Below are 21,604 nucleotides of genomic sequence, written 5' to 3' on the forward strand. Positions count from 1 at the left end.
CAATTTTGTTGATTGGTGGATTGGCAATTGTTGTACACACACACATACATACATATATATATATATATAAATATACATATATATATATATGTATCTGTATCTGTATCTGTGCATGTGTGCACACTTGTTGTTGTTTTTTGTTTAGTTTTTCATTTATTTTGTTTCGTTTAAATTTTCATGCATTTGTTTGGCGACTTGTCTAAAATTGTTCGCTTTTTCTCTTGTTGTTGTCGTTGTTGTTGTTGTTGCTGCTGCTTTTTGTTGCACGCAAGACGCAGCTGACCGGCTGGGTTCAAGTCTTAACGGATATCATTTGTATACCCTGCAGAACAGTCTGTGCAGGGTGTTTAGGTTACGTCAAGTTCAATACAAAATGCACTGTGAGAAAATTGTGACTATTTCTAAAAAGTTTCTAGCAAAGAAAAGTGCACAGCATTTGTTAATATAATATTTTAAATATATATACTATTTTTGATCTGTTTATCTATTTCGATTTTTATAAAATGAATTACAAATTTGTTTCACATTTTTAATTTTACTTTTTCATTATCATGTGCTTTGAGTTTCTTTCTTAACTAGTTTCTTAATAATCCTCATATTTATGCAAATTCTTATAAGCATCGGATCATTATGTCATATAGCCGCAATAGAAAAGATCGGAATTTGCAAAAGGGAAGAATATTAAATTCACGGCTTGCCGAATATATCCTTACTTTCTAGCTTATATTTTATTTTAAATTTCATATTTTTCACTTCAAACTTTATAATCTGCATATATTAAGGATATATTTGGCATAGAGAGCAGAGCCTATAGCCCATAAAGATGGGCTATACTCTTTCACACTTCACTTTCTCAGCGACTTTCTCTCTAATGCTGCATACCCTATCTTTACTCTATGCGCAGTTTTCTATGCCCTTCCTTTTCTAAATACACTCATTTCTCTATCCCATATTCCAGCTACTAGTTCATCTGAAGATGTTGCCAGCTTTCTACATTAGATACAGGGTATTTGTCTAGTCGTTCTTCTTGCAAATGCTGCATGCATTTGTTCTTAATACCTGCCCAGTCGCAGGAGCCTCACCTTGTTAAGTCTGTGTGTTACATGGGGCCGTGTCTTTCGTCTTTTCTATGGCATATGATGTCATTTCCAGCGCCATTTTGTTGCGATTGATTAATGGCGACTTCATCAATAAGAAAATCTTTAATAACTTTTGGCAAACAAGATGAATGGGCTGTGGCAGCAGAGCCGGAGATCGGAGTAACTAGAGCTACAAATAGGTCAAAGGGCAATTCGATAAAGATACACAATATATATATATAGATAAGATTGCAGATCTTATTGTAAGGAGTGTACTCAAGTAACATCTGCATATGTATCTATTCCCGTATATTCCTACCTCTTATACTCTCACTTTTCGTTGAGTGCATTTTTAACGTTCGTTAAATCGTAAAATCAAATTCAAATTCAACACTCTCCTTGCTCCCACTGTCCTAATTGCACCGTAACCCATTAACACAGCAAACAACAGCAACAACAACAACAACAACAACTGCAGCAAACGATCGGTCGACGATCGTTGGGTTACACCCCCCTCCCCCCCCTCCCCTCTCACTCATTGAGCTGGCAGTTTTCACCTTCACCCCAACAGCGCAACAACAACAACAACAATGCCATAGCTGCACGCAGAAAACAGAAAAGAGACACAAAACAGAAAACAGATAATAATAATAGAGCAAATCTGCAGGGGGAGGTGAGTTGTGGTGGGTTGGCGCAACGGAGGTGGAAATGGTGCATTTTCTCTATGCACGCGATTACGGCCAATGAAAATGAAATGCGGCGACATCGGCAACGCTTTTCCATATGCAATTGTAGCAACAACATTTCGCTGTGCCCATTAGACAGCTAAACCCAACCCCCTCCCGACCAGCCCAAGCTCTGGCTAAAGCACTAAATAACAAAAGCGACAACACCAACAACAACAAGCGACAAGAATTGAGCAAATGAACTGAATACAGTTCCCCCTGTATATGGTCACAGGGCGGGGGTGCAGAAGTGTGCAGCTGTATGTGCCTGTGTGTGTGTGTGTGTGTGTGTGTTTCGGTTCCAGTTCCAGTTTCGCAGTTTGTGCGACGTTCGCTGGCTGTTGATTGCATTAGAGCGTGTGCCGACTTCGCATCTCGTTATAAAGCAGAAATGAACACAAAAGCCAGCGCCAAATGACAACGATGATAATGATGATCGTCATCATGATGATCGTGAGGCTGCTGCTGCTGCTGCTGCTGCTGTTGATGATACAACCTTACAATATTCTCAGTCGCAGTCACTGAGTCTCAGGTCTTAGTCTGCTTCTTCGCCCCCCACTTCGCCGCTAATTCAGTCTCTGGCGCTGCGCTTAGCTTTGGTCGGCTTTGAATGCTTAGCGCTGAACTTGTCTTGCCTGCACAGACACACACACACACGCACAGTCGCACACGTATATGAGCATGCACATGCACACACTGAGAGCAAAAACATTTCGCTCACACTCGCCGCGGCGAGCCCAACGAAGCGGAGAGCAACACACTAATACAATGATAGCTTTATTTTTGCTTTGCTGTAGCGTGTGGTATGCAGCCTTGAATTAGTTCGCTGCACTCGCGTGACGCTGTGTTTTATGTATGTATGCGGTATGTGTGTGTGTGTGTGTGTGTACTTGTAGCAGCAGCAAACGCAAGGCAAACACATAAACGCACACACACACACACACACACGCACTGAGCCGCTCGCGAGAGTCTGCGAAAGCTCTCCTTTACCCCGCGACACATAAAAAAAACTTAGATGCGCATCGTCAACGACGCTGCCAACGTCTCAGTCTCCATCTCTGTCTCAGGCTGCGTTCGCTGCCAGCGTCGCAGTCGTTTTGCTTTCATTGGCGCGAGTCGCTTCATTATACAAAATCAACTGCTCTTGGTTTTTGCTGCTTTTTTTTCTTTCGTTTATTTTATATATATTTCTTTTTTGTTTTGTTGCTTCTTGTTTGCATATCCATTTTCCGTCATTGAGCAAACATTCTGGGCGCAGTACGCGGTCTGCTAGTTTCGGGCAGCAGTTCCAGTTCTAGTTCCAGTTCCAGTTCCAGTTCTTAGTGACTCGCTGCATGTGGTAACTGTGACCCATTGGCAAACATTCAATATGCTCACTAATACACTTGCACATACATTATGTGTGTGCGTGTGTGTAGTAGCGTGTGCCCCTAATTAGCACCTCCTGTCAGTCAGTCAGCCAGCCAGCCGACCACCCACCTGAATTTCCACCCACACTCCCACTCCCACTCGCATTGCAGCATCTTTGCCATAAATATAGCTTTGCTATACAATATATATGCATATCTGTCTAGGTTTATAGTCTTCTGATCGTGCCGACACACCACACACACACACACACACGCACACGCACACATACATGCATACATACATTCGCTTAGTATCTGTGTAAACGGATATGCATGATAGACGTTTATCTCACGAGCAAATTTGTGCAAAGCGAAGAAAATTACGTTTGGCAAATGAGGAAAATGAGCGGAAAAGTATCGCAAACGTATCTGTGTCATCCGCAGACGACTAATTGCATGTACATGAGGTATATATATATATATATATATAGAGATATAGTATATGTTTATAATACGGATTTTGTGCAAATGTGAGTAATATTCTGAGTTTTTTAGAATATCGAAGAACTTTGGGATTAACCAGAAACTAATTGAATTCGAATTTGATTTAATATAACTTTATGATACAGTCCGATTTCCAAACGGATTTTTATTTTAAATTATCTTACAAATATATCTATTGAAAAATAGAAGTAAATATAAATATACATTTCGATTGATTCTTAGTTCCAAATTTCCAAGCGTATAATCAATCGATTTCCTTGCGAATTTCCAAACCAAAATTTTGTGAAATTCTTGCTCTTGGCAAATATCATTTGTAAATCTCGCAAATTTATGCTTCTATATGTACATATATCTAATTAGAGCCAACTTAAATGTGCTATATCTGAGCTCAATCTAAACTCTGTGCTTAGTCTAGCCATTTTTGTTGATATATCTATCTATAAGACCCAACACTCTGTGTCTAACTATGATTAAAGTCCAATAAGAATATTTCACGGCCAACTTCATAATCTTATCATTTACATAACACGTCGAGAATATTGCAAATGTGTTGGCAATTATGTTGAAGATTACAATAATCATATTATGCCAGCAGTCGAGTGCAAATAATGCGTAGAGAGTTTGCCCCAGACAGACTTTATGCGGCCAGAATGTGGCAAGATTTAATAAGAATATACTATGTATAGATGTGTATATGTGTGTGTGTGTGTGTGTGTGTCTATTTATGTGCTATGTGCAGTGAGACTGGGGCGACATCGGGCCGACATCGCCAGGCGTTGGTCGGTATTCAGATCGACACCCAGGCACATCGACACATAGACATAGACTCTGTTGTCTGTCCTTCAAAATGAATAAACACAGAGACAACGCACGCAAAATCGAAAGCGAAATACTGCGTAAGAGACACGACAACAACAACAACAACAACAACAACAACAGCAACAATTGCAACAGCAAAAATATTAGGCGGATGTCTGTTGAGTACGACAACGTGTGCATCTATAATCCGGCTGCGATTGTGTATAAATTATATATATATCTATATAGCTGTATATGTATCTGGATATCGATACGCATCCGTGTGGCTTATTTAAATATTTATGGGCCCGCAACGTGGCCAAAACCAACTGACAACGGGGCGTGCCACAAAGCTGAATTATGGCTGCAACATTTATGTGCGAACCGCCAGCCGGGAACTCATATAGATCTCCAGATGCGCTCTATATACATATATATATATAGTTAGATATAGATATATATATTCATATAGTCAAGTGCAAGCGACACTCGACAGCCAAGTTTATAGAATCGGGAGACTAAAGCGACAAGACACACACACACACACACTTACACACAGACACTTGCAGAGAAACATATGTGCATATTTTAGAATGTAATTGTGCATCTGGCCTAGACCTAGAAAAGGAAATTTTGTTGCTATTATTATTTATATTCGTTCGTTTTATTCGTGTATCGCTCGGTTATTCGTTTTGATTCATTCGTTTGTGTCTCAACAACAACACGCATTCGCAGCGTGAGTGTCGCTCTTGTGTGTGTGCGTGTGTGTGTGTGAGTGCAGTTTTGTATCTGTGTGCTGCTCAATATTTGTTCTCCTTCCTCGCAAATTAAAAATATGCCTAAGCAAATTAAATGCGTGTGTGTGTTCGTGTGTGTTTCAGTAGACATTTATGCTTTAGCTGCCGTTACAGGGTGTTGCCGTAGGAGAGTGACAACTGATCACGTTAACTGTTATAAGAATAGAGCTTTGCAATGAAAATCGCATAGAAAGGCGTTACAGATCGAAAGAGTAGTGGAAGGTAGAGTGAAGAATAGAAAGAGCAGAGAGAATAATATGAGATAGATAGAGAAGAAGAAGAAAGAGAGAGAGAGATGTAGACAGAAAGAGAAAGGAAGATGAAGACAGGAAGTGAGACAGAATCTGAAAGTTATGGAAAGACAGATACAGACTGAGGTGTGAATAAGAGACAGGGGAAATGAGAGGGGCAAGAAAAGAGACAGAGACTAGAGAGAGAGAGAGAGAAATATAGAGAGAAAGAAAGAGATGGAGAGAGAGAAAAAGAGAGATATAAAGACACAGAGAGACAGATTGATTGACTGAAAGAGAAAGGGAGATCTATTAAAGGAAAGAGAGAGATACAGAGAGATCAACTGAAGGAGAAAGAGAGGAATTGAATAAAAGTTAAAGAGAGAGATTAAACGAGTGCGAGTGAGGCAAACACAAGAAAAAAAAGGTAAAGAAAGATAGTTTCCGATACAACAAATGCTTATTCATAAAGAATAGAACCAAAATGTTACGAATATTAAGTTAACTTCGTGAAAATCGCATAGAAAGGCGCTGCCCAATAACTGAAAGGGTTTCCAATCTATTGACTAACAGAATATTCAAGCTAAAAAATACATTTTTAAATGAAAACAACACACTTCTATTTAATTAAATCAGTTCCTATGATGCAACACACTTTGGCAACAACCAGCCGAAGCACCCGTTGCCAATAACCAATATGCGGCACAATCGCAACATTATCGCCGCATGCTGCGGCAGCAGCTAGAGACAAGCGGCAACAATGCAACCAGAACTAGAGGCAACAACAAGTGCCGAACAACAAGCTGCAACAACAATGGCTGCAACAAATTAAATTGAAAAATGTTTATCTGTTTTTTGTTTGACTTGTGTTTTTTTTTTTTTTTTTTTGTATTTTTTCGCTACCGATAGGCAGCCACGACCATAAACGCCAGCAAATGCGCCCCAGTTTTGGCCCTGTTTGGGCCAACCCGTTGCAACATGCAGCAACAACAGCAACTGCAACGTTCGAATATTCTATAAAATACATAAATAGTGAGAACAAATAAACAAGCCAGAGAGCGAGAGAGGGAGAGCGACTAAAAATGTACCGAAAACGAACGCAAAACAAAACGCAACAATGTAAAACGACCTGAGAATGTTTTGTATGGTTTAGCAGCAGACGAAGAAGGTGGTGTCAGCCAGGGGTGGCGGGGAGAGGCGTTAGCGAAGGGGGCGGCTATGGCTGTTCTGCCTGTGGGGAACGAAGCTAACGACGATTCCGATTCCGATTCCGATTCACATCGCGAGCATCGACTGGTGAGTGGTGAGTGGTGAGAGGTGGTGTGGTGTGGTGAGAGGTGGTGTGGTGTGGTGTGTGCTGGCGAGAGGTGAGTAGCGGACTGCGCTTGGGGTTTGTTGGCCCCAGGGGGGTGCCTGTGTCGTTTGACGGGGCGGCACGCATGTTGTCCATGTCCCCATTCGAGTCAAGTGACGTGTTATCTGTCGCCTTCTCACAGAACTTTGACTTCTATTGGTTGAATGTCGTTTGCAGTTTTGCAGTTTGCAGTTTGTGCAAATTTGATGCTTGTCGTTGTCGTTGTTGTTGTTGTTGTTGCTGCGACTACTGTTGTTTTTGCTATTGCCGTACTGGCTGTTGTGTTGTAGTTGTAGATCGATCTCACTTAGAATACCGTGTTGTCGTTGCACCCCCCCCCTGGCAAAGCTGCGACGTTTGACTCGTTTCAATGCCAATGAATGGATGTGTGTCTCTGTCACTCTGTGCATGAGCGTGCGTGCATCTATATGTGCGTGTGTGTGTGTGTGTCTGTATTATGCGGCATTACGATTGGCATTATTAGCAGCATGCCATGGAAAATGAAAACTGCCAATAGTGGCAAAAAACACTTTCCCTCTCATTGCTTTCCATTTGCAGCAGCAACAACTTCATCATCAACACCAGCAAAAGCAACAGCAACTTGCAACTGGCTGCTTGCAACTTTGCAGCTATGCAGTAATTATTGCACGATCAATTTGCCGGCTGCCGGCCATCCATGTCGGTGAAAAACTTTCTTTGAGCTCATGTACACATATACTTATTAATAATAATACAGCTTAGAGTCAACAGCGAGGGCTGCTCTAACAATTTGCTGCTACCAAGCCAGACAGAAGGTCAGAGAAAGGACTTATACAAATTCGATTAATAATCGATAAATTAATTCAGTTCACAATATCGAACCTGTGCCACGCCAAAGGCTCAAATGAACCAGGTTCCAGTTAGTGCACGAATCGGTCTCTTGCAGTTTTGCTGCTGTTCCTTAAGCATAGAAATTGCGTAGAAAAGGAATACAAAATGGCGGACGATAGAATGGAGCAGAGCGGACAAAATGTAATTGACTTTAAATTTGTCAGCATAGCTTTAAGTTCAACCTTTTCACAAGTGCGTATTACATTCAACTATGCATGCACACACATACATATGCATGTCTATAAATATGCATACATATACATACACATATATGTCCAAGCAGTATGTTAGTAGCTGTAACTGGCTAACGAAAACGAACGTCGTCAGATGAGCTGCTGCCGCCAGCAAACGCTATTTTTGCAGTCGCTGTCGCTGTTGCTGTTGCTGTTGCTGTCAGCGCCAGCATCGACGTCAGCGTCAGCGTCACTGCCCGCCGTCTGCCGACGCCTCTAATGCCTGTCGTCTCTGTCTTCTCTGTCCCAATGTCTGCGGTTGACGGTCGTACAGTTAGACGGACGTTTGCTTTGCTTGCATTTACAACTTACACACACGCACACACACACACACACACACAGACACTGCCATGCACAATAATGGCATTGAAAATCTTTTTCAATAAAACACGTAAACAAACAACAAAAACCAAAACATGTAGAGACTAGGCAAAGCGAGTGCACGCGACTAGCAGATACTCTGTAAGCGCAATTTAAATGTGTTTTAATGTGTCAATATTTAATTAAGAAAAAACACATATATATAATACATGCATACATATATACATATGCATACATGCAGAACATCAGGAAACTATATTCGTATATTGAATTAAATTTAGTAGTTCTAGCCGTGAGGGTCGATCAGTTCGATGCGCATCTAGCTAGTTTTTGCAGGGTATGCAAATGAAAATGAAACTTACGGCAGCGCATACACACACAAACATACAGCTACACACATAGACACTACAACAACAACAACAACAGCAGCTACAATTTGCAGTTGGATTGCATTTGAACTTTTTGTTAATAGTTTTTCTCAGTGGATTTTGTGGCTCTTTCTTCATAGCTACTAATCAGACGTCCCTCCCACTTGATAATATGTGAGAATTTCTGTTTATTAAGTTTATCCATATTGTTGTTGCAGCTGCATCACACACACACACACACACACACACACACACACATTCGCGCACACTCGCACACACTTGCACATTTTGGAAAATTTCCAACAAAACAGCTCTTTCAAATTGATATTCATTGTGTTGAACTTGAAAATTGTTGTTGTTGCCGTTTGTTATTGTGCAGTTTAATCAACTTTTAGTTTGAGACTTCGAGAAACATTTCAATGCATTTCGATATGGGATTAGATGCATTGTGTTTGCCAGAGGTTGCCGCCCATGGGGCGAGGCTTGTGTGGCGTGCGGAGGGGGGGCATGCAAAGCTGCACGTATTGTTGCAAAAATCTATTGCGAAAAATTGTAAACAATATTAAAGAAAAACTGCATTTAAATGGAAATGATAATAATTGCACAGTACTATTATTATTGTTATTAATCTTTATTATTATTATTATTATTGAATTAATTTCTATAATTATTATTAGTTAAGACTATAGGAAATTTGAAGGTTTTTCTAAAATAAAACTTTTAAAAGCATTCTGCAAACCCAAAAAGGAATTGTCGATAGTTTCGTTTAGGATTCGAACCAGCACCCTGCACCCTGCACCAGAGAGTTTGCTTCGTAGAACTGATTTTGCACCTCCTTGAACTTAGCATTTCGTTCAAATCTAGGTTGTCTGACTGACTAACGGGCTGATTGATTGATTGACGGACTGACTGATTGCTGATCGACGCACAACCCAAGCCATGAGAGCAAGGATTTTATGTGGACAAGGTGCATAGTTAGCTGGGGGTTTGGGCAACTCCGCCCGCAAGTGTGGAAAAAACGCGAAAATGTTAGTGCAACAAACTTCTTTCTTTACGAGCCCTCGCCTTGCGATGCCGCTGAGCAAATCCTTTCAGATCAAAACTCAACTAGCGAAAGTCGACACATGGAAATTGATAGCTTTCGGAAATCGTAGAAAATGCCAAACAATAATCAAACACACTCGCCGGCTCGACTCGGGAATATATATACAATCAACACTCGAATACTCCGACGCTTCAACGTTCCGTTCGTTAATTAAAATAAATACTTTCCGGCTTTGGGAGCCGGGGCGCTGAAGCCAAGAAACTGGCCAGAAAAGTTGGGAAAATCAAGAGCCAGCCAACGGATAGTATCGCATGTGAAACTGGCCGCTGCAGTCGCCACATGTGGCACACACACACACGCACACATACAGGCGCACAGACAGATGCCAGATGCGAGCTGCGAGCGACGTTTTCTTTTTGCGAGCGATTTCCTTTGGTTTTGCTGTTTACGTTTTCGCCAAGAAGTCAGTCAGTTAGTCAGTCAGTGTTACCAGGGCCGAGTGCCGCACGATGACGATGCCAAAAGCGGCCGCCAGCCGTCCGGACAGACGGACGGGCGGCGAGTTGGCCAACAAGTTGGCTTCAACTGGTTTGCCTGGCTTACCCAGACGGAGAGTGCGAATTGGCGAGAGGCAGAGCATTAGAAATTAGCCATATACGAAAAACGGGCCCAAACAACATACGGATAAATGTTGGCAACTGTCCGCACTGATTGCATCCCCTCCCCCCCCCCTCCCCTCCCGCTCCATCCGAGCGCGGGCAAAGGAAAGAAAAACTATGCGAAATTCACTTTCATTATGAATGACCGACGATGCATACAAATGCAACGGAGCTCTGAAGTCATCCAACCTGGTAAAGTCGGTTAGGAAAATCATGATTATTTCGCTTGGCTCAAGCTCAAGCCGCAATTTGCTCCGATTGCAGGTGGCACGTGACCATCGATACGGCTATTAAATGCTAGCTAAATCGATATAAAATCGAGATTAGTTGCACAAGATTTCAGACTAATATTGGCGTATTTTTAAAGAAAATATTAATACGGTTTTGATACCCTACATTCATTTGAAAAGCAGAAGGCATGCGTTTTTAAGAACCTACATGAAGTTAGGAGCACGCTCTAAATACCCTACATCAATTTGAAGGGAAATAAGCACTCTTTTTAATACCCTACATTTATTTAGAAGGATATAGACAAACGTTTCTAATACCCTATATCCGTTCAAAGGGAAATAAGCACTCTTTTTAATATGATACACTAATTCACAAGGGAATAATCGCTTACACCCATTAGAAAGGAAATAGGCGCTCTTTCTTAGTATTTTGCCATCCATTTACAAAGATATGGCACCTAGTTTTCATACCTTTCATCCTTCATCATTCACGTACTCAGCAGAAATTAGGCACTCAAAGGAAATAGGCGCTCACTCAATCACAAGGAAATAAGCATGCTTTAATAATCCCTCACATCCACTGTAATCTATATAGGGGAAGACCTTGGTCGATCTTCCCGCATTTCTCAGATACTTAACGATCTGGTTATGGTATTTTTAGCCCCTCCATTATCACATCAAGAATAGAGGTGACACTGTTTTCGTTAAAGTTTCCCAATTTTCAATTCCCAAATCAGGCAAGACATTGAGAACATATTTCGTTCGTAGTTCCAGCTAAAGGGTATTGTGGCAGTCGTACACTCTCCACCAAATAATCTCCCATGAAGATTAAATTCTGACACCCCCAAGTGCTTGTGATAAAATTAAACTGGCCCAACATCGGAGCTGCTCCCGAGGCTCCCAGATTTAGGGCGCTGCTCTCAGGTGCGGGAAAGAAAACCCGATTAGAGTTGTTTTTCCTTCACATACCTATTAACTGATTTGGCAGTGAGTCGCCCGTCTCCGGCGCCGTGTTGTTGCACTTCTCGCTTTCATTTTCTTTGCAGCTGTAAACAAAAAACAAAAAAAACGGCAAAAATAATTTGCTTTTCGGTTGTTTTTTTTTTGTTCATTTTATGCGAGAAAATCGAAAGTTTTTCCACACGCCATAATGCAAAAAGAAAGTGCAAGTGCAACATGCGGCCATAGAAAGGAAAACCAAAAAACGATAAAGACGCAACGGGTAGCGGAGGGGGCGGTGGGAGGGACGCAGCGCTGCAGACGAGGCAAACAATGCCAACGGGCTACGGTCTAACCGGGCCAACGGGGCGTATGAGCGACTTGTTGTGGCCAAAAGTAGGATGCCATTGTTTGTGGTTTGGCTGACGAGTTTTTCTTTCTTTTTCTCTTTCTCTCTCTCTCTCTCCCTCCTCCTTCAGTCTTTCTTGCTTGTTTGTTTGTTTGTGCCAGCTTTGCTGTTTTTTTTTTTGTTGTGGCATTTTCGTTGTCAAGTGCAAGTGGAAAAGCGCCGTTCAAACGGGCAGAGCCAGTCCAAGTGGATGGCCAACAACAGCCAGACCAACAACTGGACTGATCGACGGGTAGATACCCTCAAGCGACGAGCAGAGCTTACACACATGCGACCTCACGTCTATATATATTATGATGCACACACACATAGGCAGACGCTGTGTTTCTTCTTTCCTTAGACCTACTTTATAGAGAATAGGTTCTTATATATCTCTGTTGTTTACAGGCCAATCTTTATGAAATTTTCAGTGCCCAATGTGTGTATTCCCAAGCGCAAGGCTGGAACTTTATAAATGAGGGTTTTTTTGCATTTGATGGGAATGAAGGGCATGTAGGCATAAAATAAAATATGCTTAAGCAAGGTATTCCATAAGAGAGTCTATATACGAAATTTGTTGAATCTAGCTCTTATAATATTTGAGTTATGTTTGTAAAAGAAAGTCTCACAATCGATATTTATCGATATCAAGGGTGAAGATATCGAAAAGTGAGAAAAACGCGAGCTTGCCGAGTGGATTGGGAGAGTATAAAACTCACAACTCATTTTTTTTAAATTCAGCTAGTCTGATCAGTTATATATGTGATCAGTTATATATGATTCTGATCAGTTATATATATATATATATATTTTCGAAAATTATTATTTTGATTAGTTAAATATTTATGCATACGATTCTGACATATGGATATTGGCAGGAATGCCTTCTTCTGTCTGTTACATGCACTTGCACTAGTCCAGCATACCCTACCTAAACATTTATCAATGGGTATAGAGACAACAACTGCAAATCTGCTGATGCCCCATCAGCCATTTCCTTTGAACAACATTTAATGCTGTCTGGTTGGCTTTCGATTTCGTTTAACTTTAATTAAAACACATAAAGACATAAAACTAGCCAGACGACGCGATGGATGCTCTCGTCATCATTAACTGGGATTGCGCCAGGACAATTCCAGCAGGACTTCTCTCTGTCCTCTGTCCTCTGTTTCTTGCTGCTGCTGCAACTATTCCCTTGAAAACAATTCTGTAATATGCGAAATCTGTTGCAGTTGCGGCTGCTTCTCTAACTTCTTGCTGGTTTCTTTCTGCTTGTGAGTGCGCTTTAAGCCACAAACTTCAAGGGCTGCGTCGGTAGCTGTTTTGTTGCTGCTTTGTGCCCGGCTCATGTAAATGCCATGTAACAGGCCGCATTTACACGTTTAATTACACCTGTGGACGTTGCGCATACGCCGCGTGGGTCAGCCGAGAGTTGACAACAGTTGTTTTTGGTTTTGTTTTTTTTTTGCGGCTCCAATGTTAATAACAATGATATTTATGTCTTTCGCTGAGGGTCAAGTGCGTTGTATAGTTTTTTTAAGTAACTGAACTTCTCGGCTAACGTAATCATTTTCAGGTGTTGCCGTTGTTGTTGTTGTTGTTAAGAAATGGGGAAACAGTTGCACTGAAGGTTGCCGCTGTGAGGCAATAAAAGCGCTGAGCTAGTCGCTTTTTGAATGAAAAGGTGAATGCCAATACACAACTGCAACTACAACGAAAACTGCAACCAAAATAGATGAAGAAAAAACATATTCAATTAAAAGAAAACAATGCTGAAAACTCGACTCGAAATTTCCTGAAGCCAGCCAAAAGAAAACTGCGAGCTCTTCACAAGCGTTTGTTGGCCCAGCAATTATTAACCTTACCATTTATGAGTCTTGGCCATATTTATCTGGTTTTTACTTTTTATTGATTGACTGACTTGTTGATTGAATGAGTGACTGATTGATCTGTTGGGTCTACTATTATTAACCTAATCAATTATGAGTTTTATGCCAACTTCATCAGCTTGATAACTTGTGTATAATGACTGACTGACTGATTGAATGATTGACTGACTAAGCCAACAAATTTTAAACTTATTTACTTGTGTATATTGATAGACTGACTGACTGAATGAATGAGTGACTGATTGATTGACTGAATGAATGACTGACCTTCCAGGCGGAAATTTTACTATAGTTACTTTATGTGAAGCAGGTTTGAAATTTCAGCTTCAAATTCATATATAATATATGATTATATATATATATAGCTATGATTATATATAAAACTATACAGCTTTCAGCTCTCTGCAAAAGTCTTGAGATTTCCCTTTGTTTTTATTACTTTTTAGTAAAAATTGTCCATAATATAGTCCTTAAAATATCTCCCAGATAATAATGTAATTACCAAAAATAATACGTCTGTCAAATCTGTTTTTGATAATTGTCTAAAATACTCGTATTGTTATCACCAGAAACTTCCAAAATATTCCGGAATCTGTCAGAAGTCAATGTTTTGCTTTGTTATCACTCAAAAATTGCCAATATATTCCAGAAATTTTCACTTTCACTTGCATCTGCTGCAAATTGCTCTCAGTCTTTCCCCATCTCCCTCTCTCCCATCTCGCTCTCTTTAATCTCCATATCCCCGCAGGTCAAATGTTAAAATTATGCTTCAGCTTATGGCGACAATCAAGCTGAATTTGTATCCCTTATCTGGCTGGCATTAAAATCTAAATCTAAATCTAAATCCATATCAAAATCAAACGCAGCCGTCATAAACGTCGCTCGTTTAACCTACAAGTGACCCCGCCCGCCCACACCACCCACTGCTTGCTGGGCAGACAAAGAACTAACATCATTGACCAGATTACCGACCGTCAAACAAAGAGATCTCCCAGCAACCTAACAAGTCGGCACCGCCCCCGACGCACCCCCCTTCTGCTCCAGCCAGAAAGCAGTGGAAACCGTAACAATTACAAGTCTGATAATTTTTCGTGAATGGAGGAGCACAAATAAGTTTGACAAACGTCGTCGTCGTCGTCGTCGCCGTTGCCATCGTAATCGTCGAGTAACTGTGATTGAGAATGAGAGCTGGCAAGCTCCTCGACCGTCTGCAGGTTAGTCAGTCGCAGCTGGCGAGGAATGGAGAAGGGGTGGGGTGTTGTAGGAGGCGGAGGTCTGTTGACTGGGTTTGGGCGCATGGCGCGTGTATTAGATGATATGAGGTCATTCACTGCTGTTTACTCCGAAAATGTTGTCTCGCCGTCGCCGTCGCCGTCGCAGTTGTCGCAGTTGTCGATGACGCGGCGATTCGCATGATACTCAAAGGGAGTTGGAGGCGGTAGCTACACACCCTAACATTCCCCTTCACCTCCATCGCAGCACAGTAATGCGATACATTTCCGACACTTCCTAACCATTGACTTAACGTCTGAGCCGAGACGTTGCCAGCAGCAGGAACAGGAGCAGCAGGAGCAGAAGCAGGAGCAGAAGTCAAGCATTTGCAGTTGTTGTCGTCGGCGTCTGTTCAATGACTTTTGTTGAAACATGAAACATGAATCGACAACACAAGCCTAAGCTATCAGCACTCAGTCGCAGTTTCAGTTCCAGTTCCAGTTCCAGTTCCAGTTCCAACTCAATTGGCAGTCCGTCCCGACATGTCGAGGTGCCCAGCCCCAAAGCAAAGCCACCTAATGCGCTTCCTCTTCAAAATTCTTTTACGTCTCTGTGTCTGTGCCCCGCTTTGCTCTCCCTCTCTCCCTCTCTCTCTCTCGGTCTACCTCCATCTTTCTAGCTCTGGCTGTGTGTGTGTCTGTTTTTTTGTGTTGTTGCCAAAGGAGCTGTCTGTGCTCCCCTCCCCCAGTCGCTCGCCTCCCTTGACCAGCTACCAGTTGTCGGTACATTGGACTCATTTTGCACACACACTAGCTTAGCAAAAGTATGTCTGTGTCGCCAACGACGTCGTCGTCGTCGTCGTCGTCGCCTCATTAAAGTTCTCCCCATGGCTTCCACACCCCCTTTTCCCTGCCCCATTCCTTCCCTCTCTTTGCACAAACGCCAAACTCTTCCTTCTGTTTCATCTTCTTCTTCTATAGCTCTTGTTCTGCTTCCTTTATTTGCAATATTCAGGCACACATGTTGAGCTGTGAGAGAGAGAAACAAATACACAGACACGCACACGCACACGCACACGCACACAATTGCAATTGCCAAGTAAATGGAAAGGCCCCCAACAACTAAACAAACGGAAAGTGAAAATTTGCTCTACTGCCATCGTCAAACGGCAGCGACAGCGACGGAGACGGAGACGGCGACAGCGGTTGAGAGAGTACTCTTGTTCTCTCTCTCTCTCCATCCCACTCTCTTTCTCTCTCTCTCGCACACTCTTGCATTGAGTCATAGTCGTTGCGATTGCACGATGATATTGCAGCAGCGACGTCGAAGTCGACGTCAACGTCGACGCCGGCATCATTACCTCCTGCTCACTTGTCGAGCTCTCGCACACACATACACTCGCTGCTGCTGCTCCCCCATGATCGCGCAGCCCTTTTGACTTGGCCTGACCCATTTGGGGGCCCAGATAGCTGCAATTGCTCGCCACTTGCTCCACTGAAGTGAACGCACTGGGTCTGGGTCGCAGCGGCTATTACAAGAGAGGCGGCCAAATATACGTGCATGTGTGTGTGTGTGTGTGAGTTTGCTTGTATGCATACGTTTTTATATATGAATTGCGATTGTATGGGATCTGGCCTGTAGATCAGGCTAACTAGAAAAGATAGGAAGGGTTTTAAGGCTTAAATAAGCTTAAGTTAGTTCTCGGAGAATTAGTCTTAAATTTGGACTGTGTTTTATAATATCGAAAACATTAGATAATGGTGGAAGCTTTATGTCGTTCAGTTGCCCTCTTAGATAACTTATCAATGGGTTGCTGAATGGATTTATATGGAAACAGGATTGTATAAGACTCTGTAGGGTGCTAGACCTAAATAGGTAAGTTAATATTTTAGTTGTAGTTTAGAACCGTATTTGAAAATATTATAAATATTTACTCTTAGAATATGGAGTTTTAAGTTCAGCTTGGCTTTAATATGACGTCCCAGGGGAGGGTTTTCAGTTTTCAGTCACTCAGTCCATGCAGGTTTGCAGTTAATCATTTTGTCAATCCCACAACATCTAGAGTATTGATGTGTGTATTTTAGTATGCATGCATGTGTGGGTGTGTGTACATTGTCATCTGTCAAACGCAGACCAAATTTGCTTCCCGCTGTGCTAAATATTGAAAGAAAAGCCTTTTTAAATATGGCCCTACTCTGCGATTCTCATGAATACGAATATCTATTCACATGTATATGTATGTATGTATCGAATATGTACACATGTACATCGGTTTGTACGCATTTTCGCCTGTTACATTCAATGCATATGTTTCATCTGATAACTTTTGTATTCTGCCCCACTGTGCCGTTTGGCTATGTTTGCCACTCAATGTCCCTAGAGGAGAAATGCAATGCAAATGCGCATGTGGCACACAAAACCACCCAATACATAGACAGCCTTAGCTGCAGCAGCAGCGCCAGCAGCCGTGCACATACACACACACACACACACATGCAAACAGATGTAAGCACAAGCGTACGCACATATTAATTTACATTTAACATACGAACAGCAACAGAAGCGGAGAGCAGAGCGGCAAACATTTTGCTCTCGCGAAACGCAAAACTGTTACGTTTACTTACCATTTTGGTGCGCTCCCGGCTGAGACTGCGACTGCGACTGCGACGGCGACGCCGACGCTGACATCGACATCGTTTTCGCAATAGCAGCGCAGCGTCGCTACCAACAACATTTCGTGGCTCGCGCTCTTCCAGTTGGCGCGAGCCGAGCAAGCGAGCCCCATTCAGTCGCTGTCGCGGTCGCTGTCGCAGTCGCAGTCGTTTGCTCATTTTTTTTTTTCGCCTTATGCCTTCCCACCTGTCTCTCTCTCTCTCTCTCTCTCAGTCTCTTGCGCTCTCTGTGAGTGCGTCGCTGTGTTTGTGAGTGGGGCGCGCGCGCGCTTTTGCCAGAAACGTCGACGTCGCGAACATCGCACGCTGCAGTCGCGTCGCAGTCGCCGCCTGCAACGTTTGTTTGCGCCTAATAAACACTCGGCAGTGCTTTTTGTGCTGACTTTAGATTTTAGTTTTGCTGATACCGTAAGAGATAAATGACGTGCGGCGGCTGACAGCAAAGCAAAGCCAAACACACACAGCGTAGCACACAGCAAAAGCAACGGCAAACTGCGAAGCAGAATTCGCTCTTGCCGGACGGACTTTACGTTTGTTTCCGCGTATTCGCGTTGCGTGTGGCGCGTTGCCCCATTGGCCGCCCGTTGATGGCCTGCCACAAAGATGTGCTTAGCTGCAGGCGGCGCCAACGGCCAATCACAACAAAATAGTGCAAATATACCTCAAAATTGTAGCGCAATATCTGAAATACACAAATAATATACAAATATATATATATATATATATATATATATATACATCGAAAGCATGTGCATTCTATAGAGAACGTGAGTGTGTGCGTGTCTGTGTTATCTATTTAGAAACTGTTAAAATGATAATGGTGCAACATTTGGTGGCCGCCACGGCGCACAATTTTGCGACGGCGGCACTCTCGAACGTCTCCTCATCATCCTCATCCATCTCCAGTTCCAGTTCGTCGAGCTCCTCGTCGTCGCTGCTGTCGCTGTCGTCCGCCTGCTCCGCCTCGTCCGTGTCAGGCTCTGCGTCTGCCTCGCCGGCGGCCTCGCCTACGGCTGTTGCCTGCTGTGCCACGCCCACGCCAACACCAGTCGCCTCGCCCCTGGCGCACCAGACGCCCACATCACCAGCGCCCACGTCAGCGTCAGTATCAGCCAAGGATGCGAAGTCGGAGCCAAGTAAACCAGCAATTGCAGGTGCCATAGATGAGATCAAGTCAGAGCGACAGAGTCCAAGACCTGCTCCAAGTCTAAGTCCAGATTTAGCTCCTGCAGTGGAAAAGGAAGCCGCAGCAGCTGGCAGCAAAGCTGAAGAAGAGACAAAGGAGCAGGCAGCAGCTGAGGAAACGGAGCAGGCACAGGCCAAGCAGGAGAAGGTTAAAAAGGAGAAGCAGCAGCAGCAGGAGGAGGAGGAGGAGGAGGATGTGTGTGCAACAGATTGCCGCGAGTTCAAAGTGCTCTACAATCACCTGAGGCAGCAACAGCAGCAGCAGCAGCATCAATCCGAGCCAGACAAGACGCGCAGCACCCTGGACGATGTCTCCAAGATACTTTGGGAGCGCAAGCAGCAGCTGCAGCGCAGCAGCGTCATCACCAGCAGCAACGAGTTGCAAGTGCAGCAGCAGCAGCAGCAGACACATACACAGCTGCCACAGCAAATGAGCGACATCGAGGACGAGGAAGCGCTCGAGGAGGACGCCGATGCGGACATCGAGGCGGATGCCTCCAACGATGAGGAGCTGCTCGAGCTGCAGTACCAAAACGGCTACGACTCACCTCTCGATCTCTCGCTGAGCAGCGCCGCGACAGCGGCAAATGCAGCCGCAGCAGCGGCGACGTCTTCGTCAGCAGGCGCCTCTACATGCAGCCGGCGACGGGGACGCACTTACTCCGGCACAGAATCCGACGAAGATGCATCCACGCATTGCGAACGGGCGAGGATGCGGCTGAAGCCGGCGGAACGCTCCGCCGCCTACAAGAAGAGCTTGATGAAGCGCTACTGTAAGTGGCAAATTGTTAATGAGATAATGGTCCAATGGGCGGGTGTGCTTGACTAGAAAATACCCTAGAAAAAACTCTAGACGACTGTACAGCTAGCATATATATTTCTCTTAAGAACGGGTCTTGACCAGGATATAGCCTTTATTATATCATATAACTATGTACAACAAAATGTATAGAAAAGTGTAGCTGCATCTTATATTTATATATACATCATGCATTTGCATACATCAAGATGTATTGCGGGGTTGACTGGATATATGCCAAACCATTTTTAAGATTCATTTATGCATAAGTCATCTCTATATATGTATATTACATCCTATTATCTTTGTATACATCATGTATTTTCATACATCATGATGTGATATTTAAAGTCCTTGATCGGATATATCCTAATCCAATCTCTAAAGTAGTCATACACTGAATAACTTGACTGCATGTATCCCATACGAACTTCTGGAATAGTTGAGGTATGTTTTTTTTCTACATCATGATGTATTGCATAGGAGCTGCTTAAACCGGCAGTGCTTGACTAGAATATACCCTAAACCATCAGCCGAAAAAGTACAGCCAATTTATATTCGTACATCTTAACAATACTTAGATGAATGATTGACCAGAATACTTACATCAAGATGTACTATACATTTATGTATTGTTATTTATTTATATACATCATGCTTTTACATCAAGATTATGGCAAACATGCTGATTAAGTCAGCAGTGCTTGACTGCGAAATACCCTATAGAAACTTCCAGAATGATTTGGTTAAATCTTACACGTATCTACATCTTTACATCAAGATGTACAATGTTTGACTAACATTTGTTGGTGCTTCTTACATCATGATGTATTAAACACACTTTTAAAATAACTTTTTAGCATTTGAATTAAGAATAGAAACAAGAACTTAATTTGTGGCTGTAATTTGTATTTAAAAATGAATGAGTTTCTTATAATTCTTTTTTAACGTTCTTTATCTGTATATAGTATATATATATATATATATGCATATATCTTGAAAACTTGACTGACAAACACATATTTGATTAATGGACATGTGTGTCTGTGTGTGTGTGTGTGTGTGTGCGTAACTGCTGCTGTTAAAACTTGTATCTATTGGCCTGCGTATGTGGCAGCTTCTGTTAAGACTGTGGCAGCTTTTGTCGAAATCTATTTGAGGTTCGCTTTGAATCTTTCAACTTTTAGTAGACCAAAATTGTGAAATGACAATTTGGCAACAACAACAACAACAGCAAAATTTATAACAGAAAGAAGAAGAAAACAAAAAAACAAAAAAAAATGCGCTCCCCCAAACAAAAAACAAAGACGTCCAAACGCAAAATAAACATTATTTAAAATAGCGCAATTTCCGCTGACGACGACAACGGCGACGGGGACGGCGACGGCGACGGCAACGTCGCTGCCAGCGTCGCTGTTTGAGCAAAGAGCGGCAACAGCTTCGTAACAGTTTCCTAACCCACCTCAACAATTTTATTGATTACTTTAGGCGGCAAACGCACAGCAGCAGCAGCAGCAGCAGCAACAACTACAACTACAGCAGAGCCGTGTGAGAGCGAGAAAGAGAGAGAGAGAGAGAGAGAGAGAGAGAGGGAGAGTTAGTGTGTGCGAGGAGCTTTCTAGCGAGCGGCAATGCCGCTCAACTATCAAATGCTCTCCACTTTGCTTTGCTTTGCCATTCGCGCTGCATTCACTCTGTATGCGTGTGTGTGTGTGTGTGTCGTAAATTGTAATATTTTGCTTGTGTGTGTGTGTGTGTGTGTGGAATAGTTTCTCAGTTGCTTGAACGCTGCTGCTGCGGCGAATTGCCAAGGCGCCAACTGGCAACTGCCAACTGGGGGACTGCTGTGTGCTTGTGTGTGTGTGTGTGTGTGTGTGTGTGTGTTGGCACTTGTTACATGTGTATGTGTGTTAGTAGTAGACTTCGACTGGCTCTAGAGGTAACCCTTCGCATAAGCA

At 42.8% G+C, this 21,604-nt stretch overlaps 1 protein-coding gene across 2 annotated transcripts in view; it reads left to right on the forward strand.

The window, feature by feature from the left end:
* Eip74EF (Ecdysone-induced protein E74) overlaps positions 1–21,604 on the forward strand; it is a 44,297-nt gene that overhangs the window by 9,188 nt on the left and 13,505 nt on the right. Inside the window, exon 1 of one of the 2 annotated variants that reach the window (XM_002046788.4) lies at positions 17,940–19,620. The exons of the other annotated variant lie outside the window; for it this stretch is intronic. Coding sequence (XP_002046824.1) covers positions 18,474–19,620 — 1,147 coding nt within the window. The 5' untranslated portion in view covers positions 17,940–18,473. Of the gene's footprint in view, positions 1–17,939; positions 19,621–21,604 lie in introns of those variants that run through there. 2 annotated transcript variants of the gene reach the window in all.

The sequence above is a fragment of the Drosophila virilis genome, chromosome 3 (assembly GCF_030788295.1).
Source record: "Drosophila virilis strain 15010-1051.87 chromosome 3, Dvir_AGI_RSII-ME, whole genome shotgun sequence".
Taxonomy (NCBI): Eukaryota; Metazoa; Arthropoda; class Insecta; order Diptera; family Drosophilidae; genus Drosophila; species Drosophila virilis.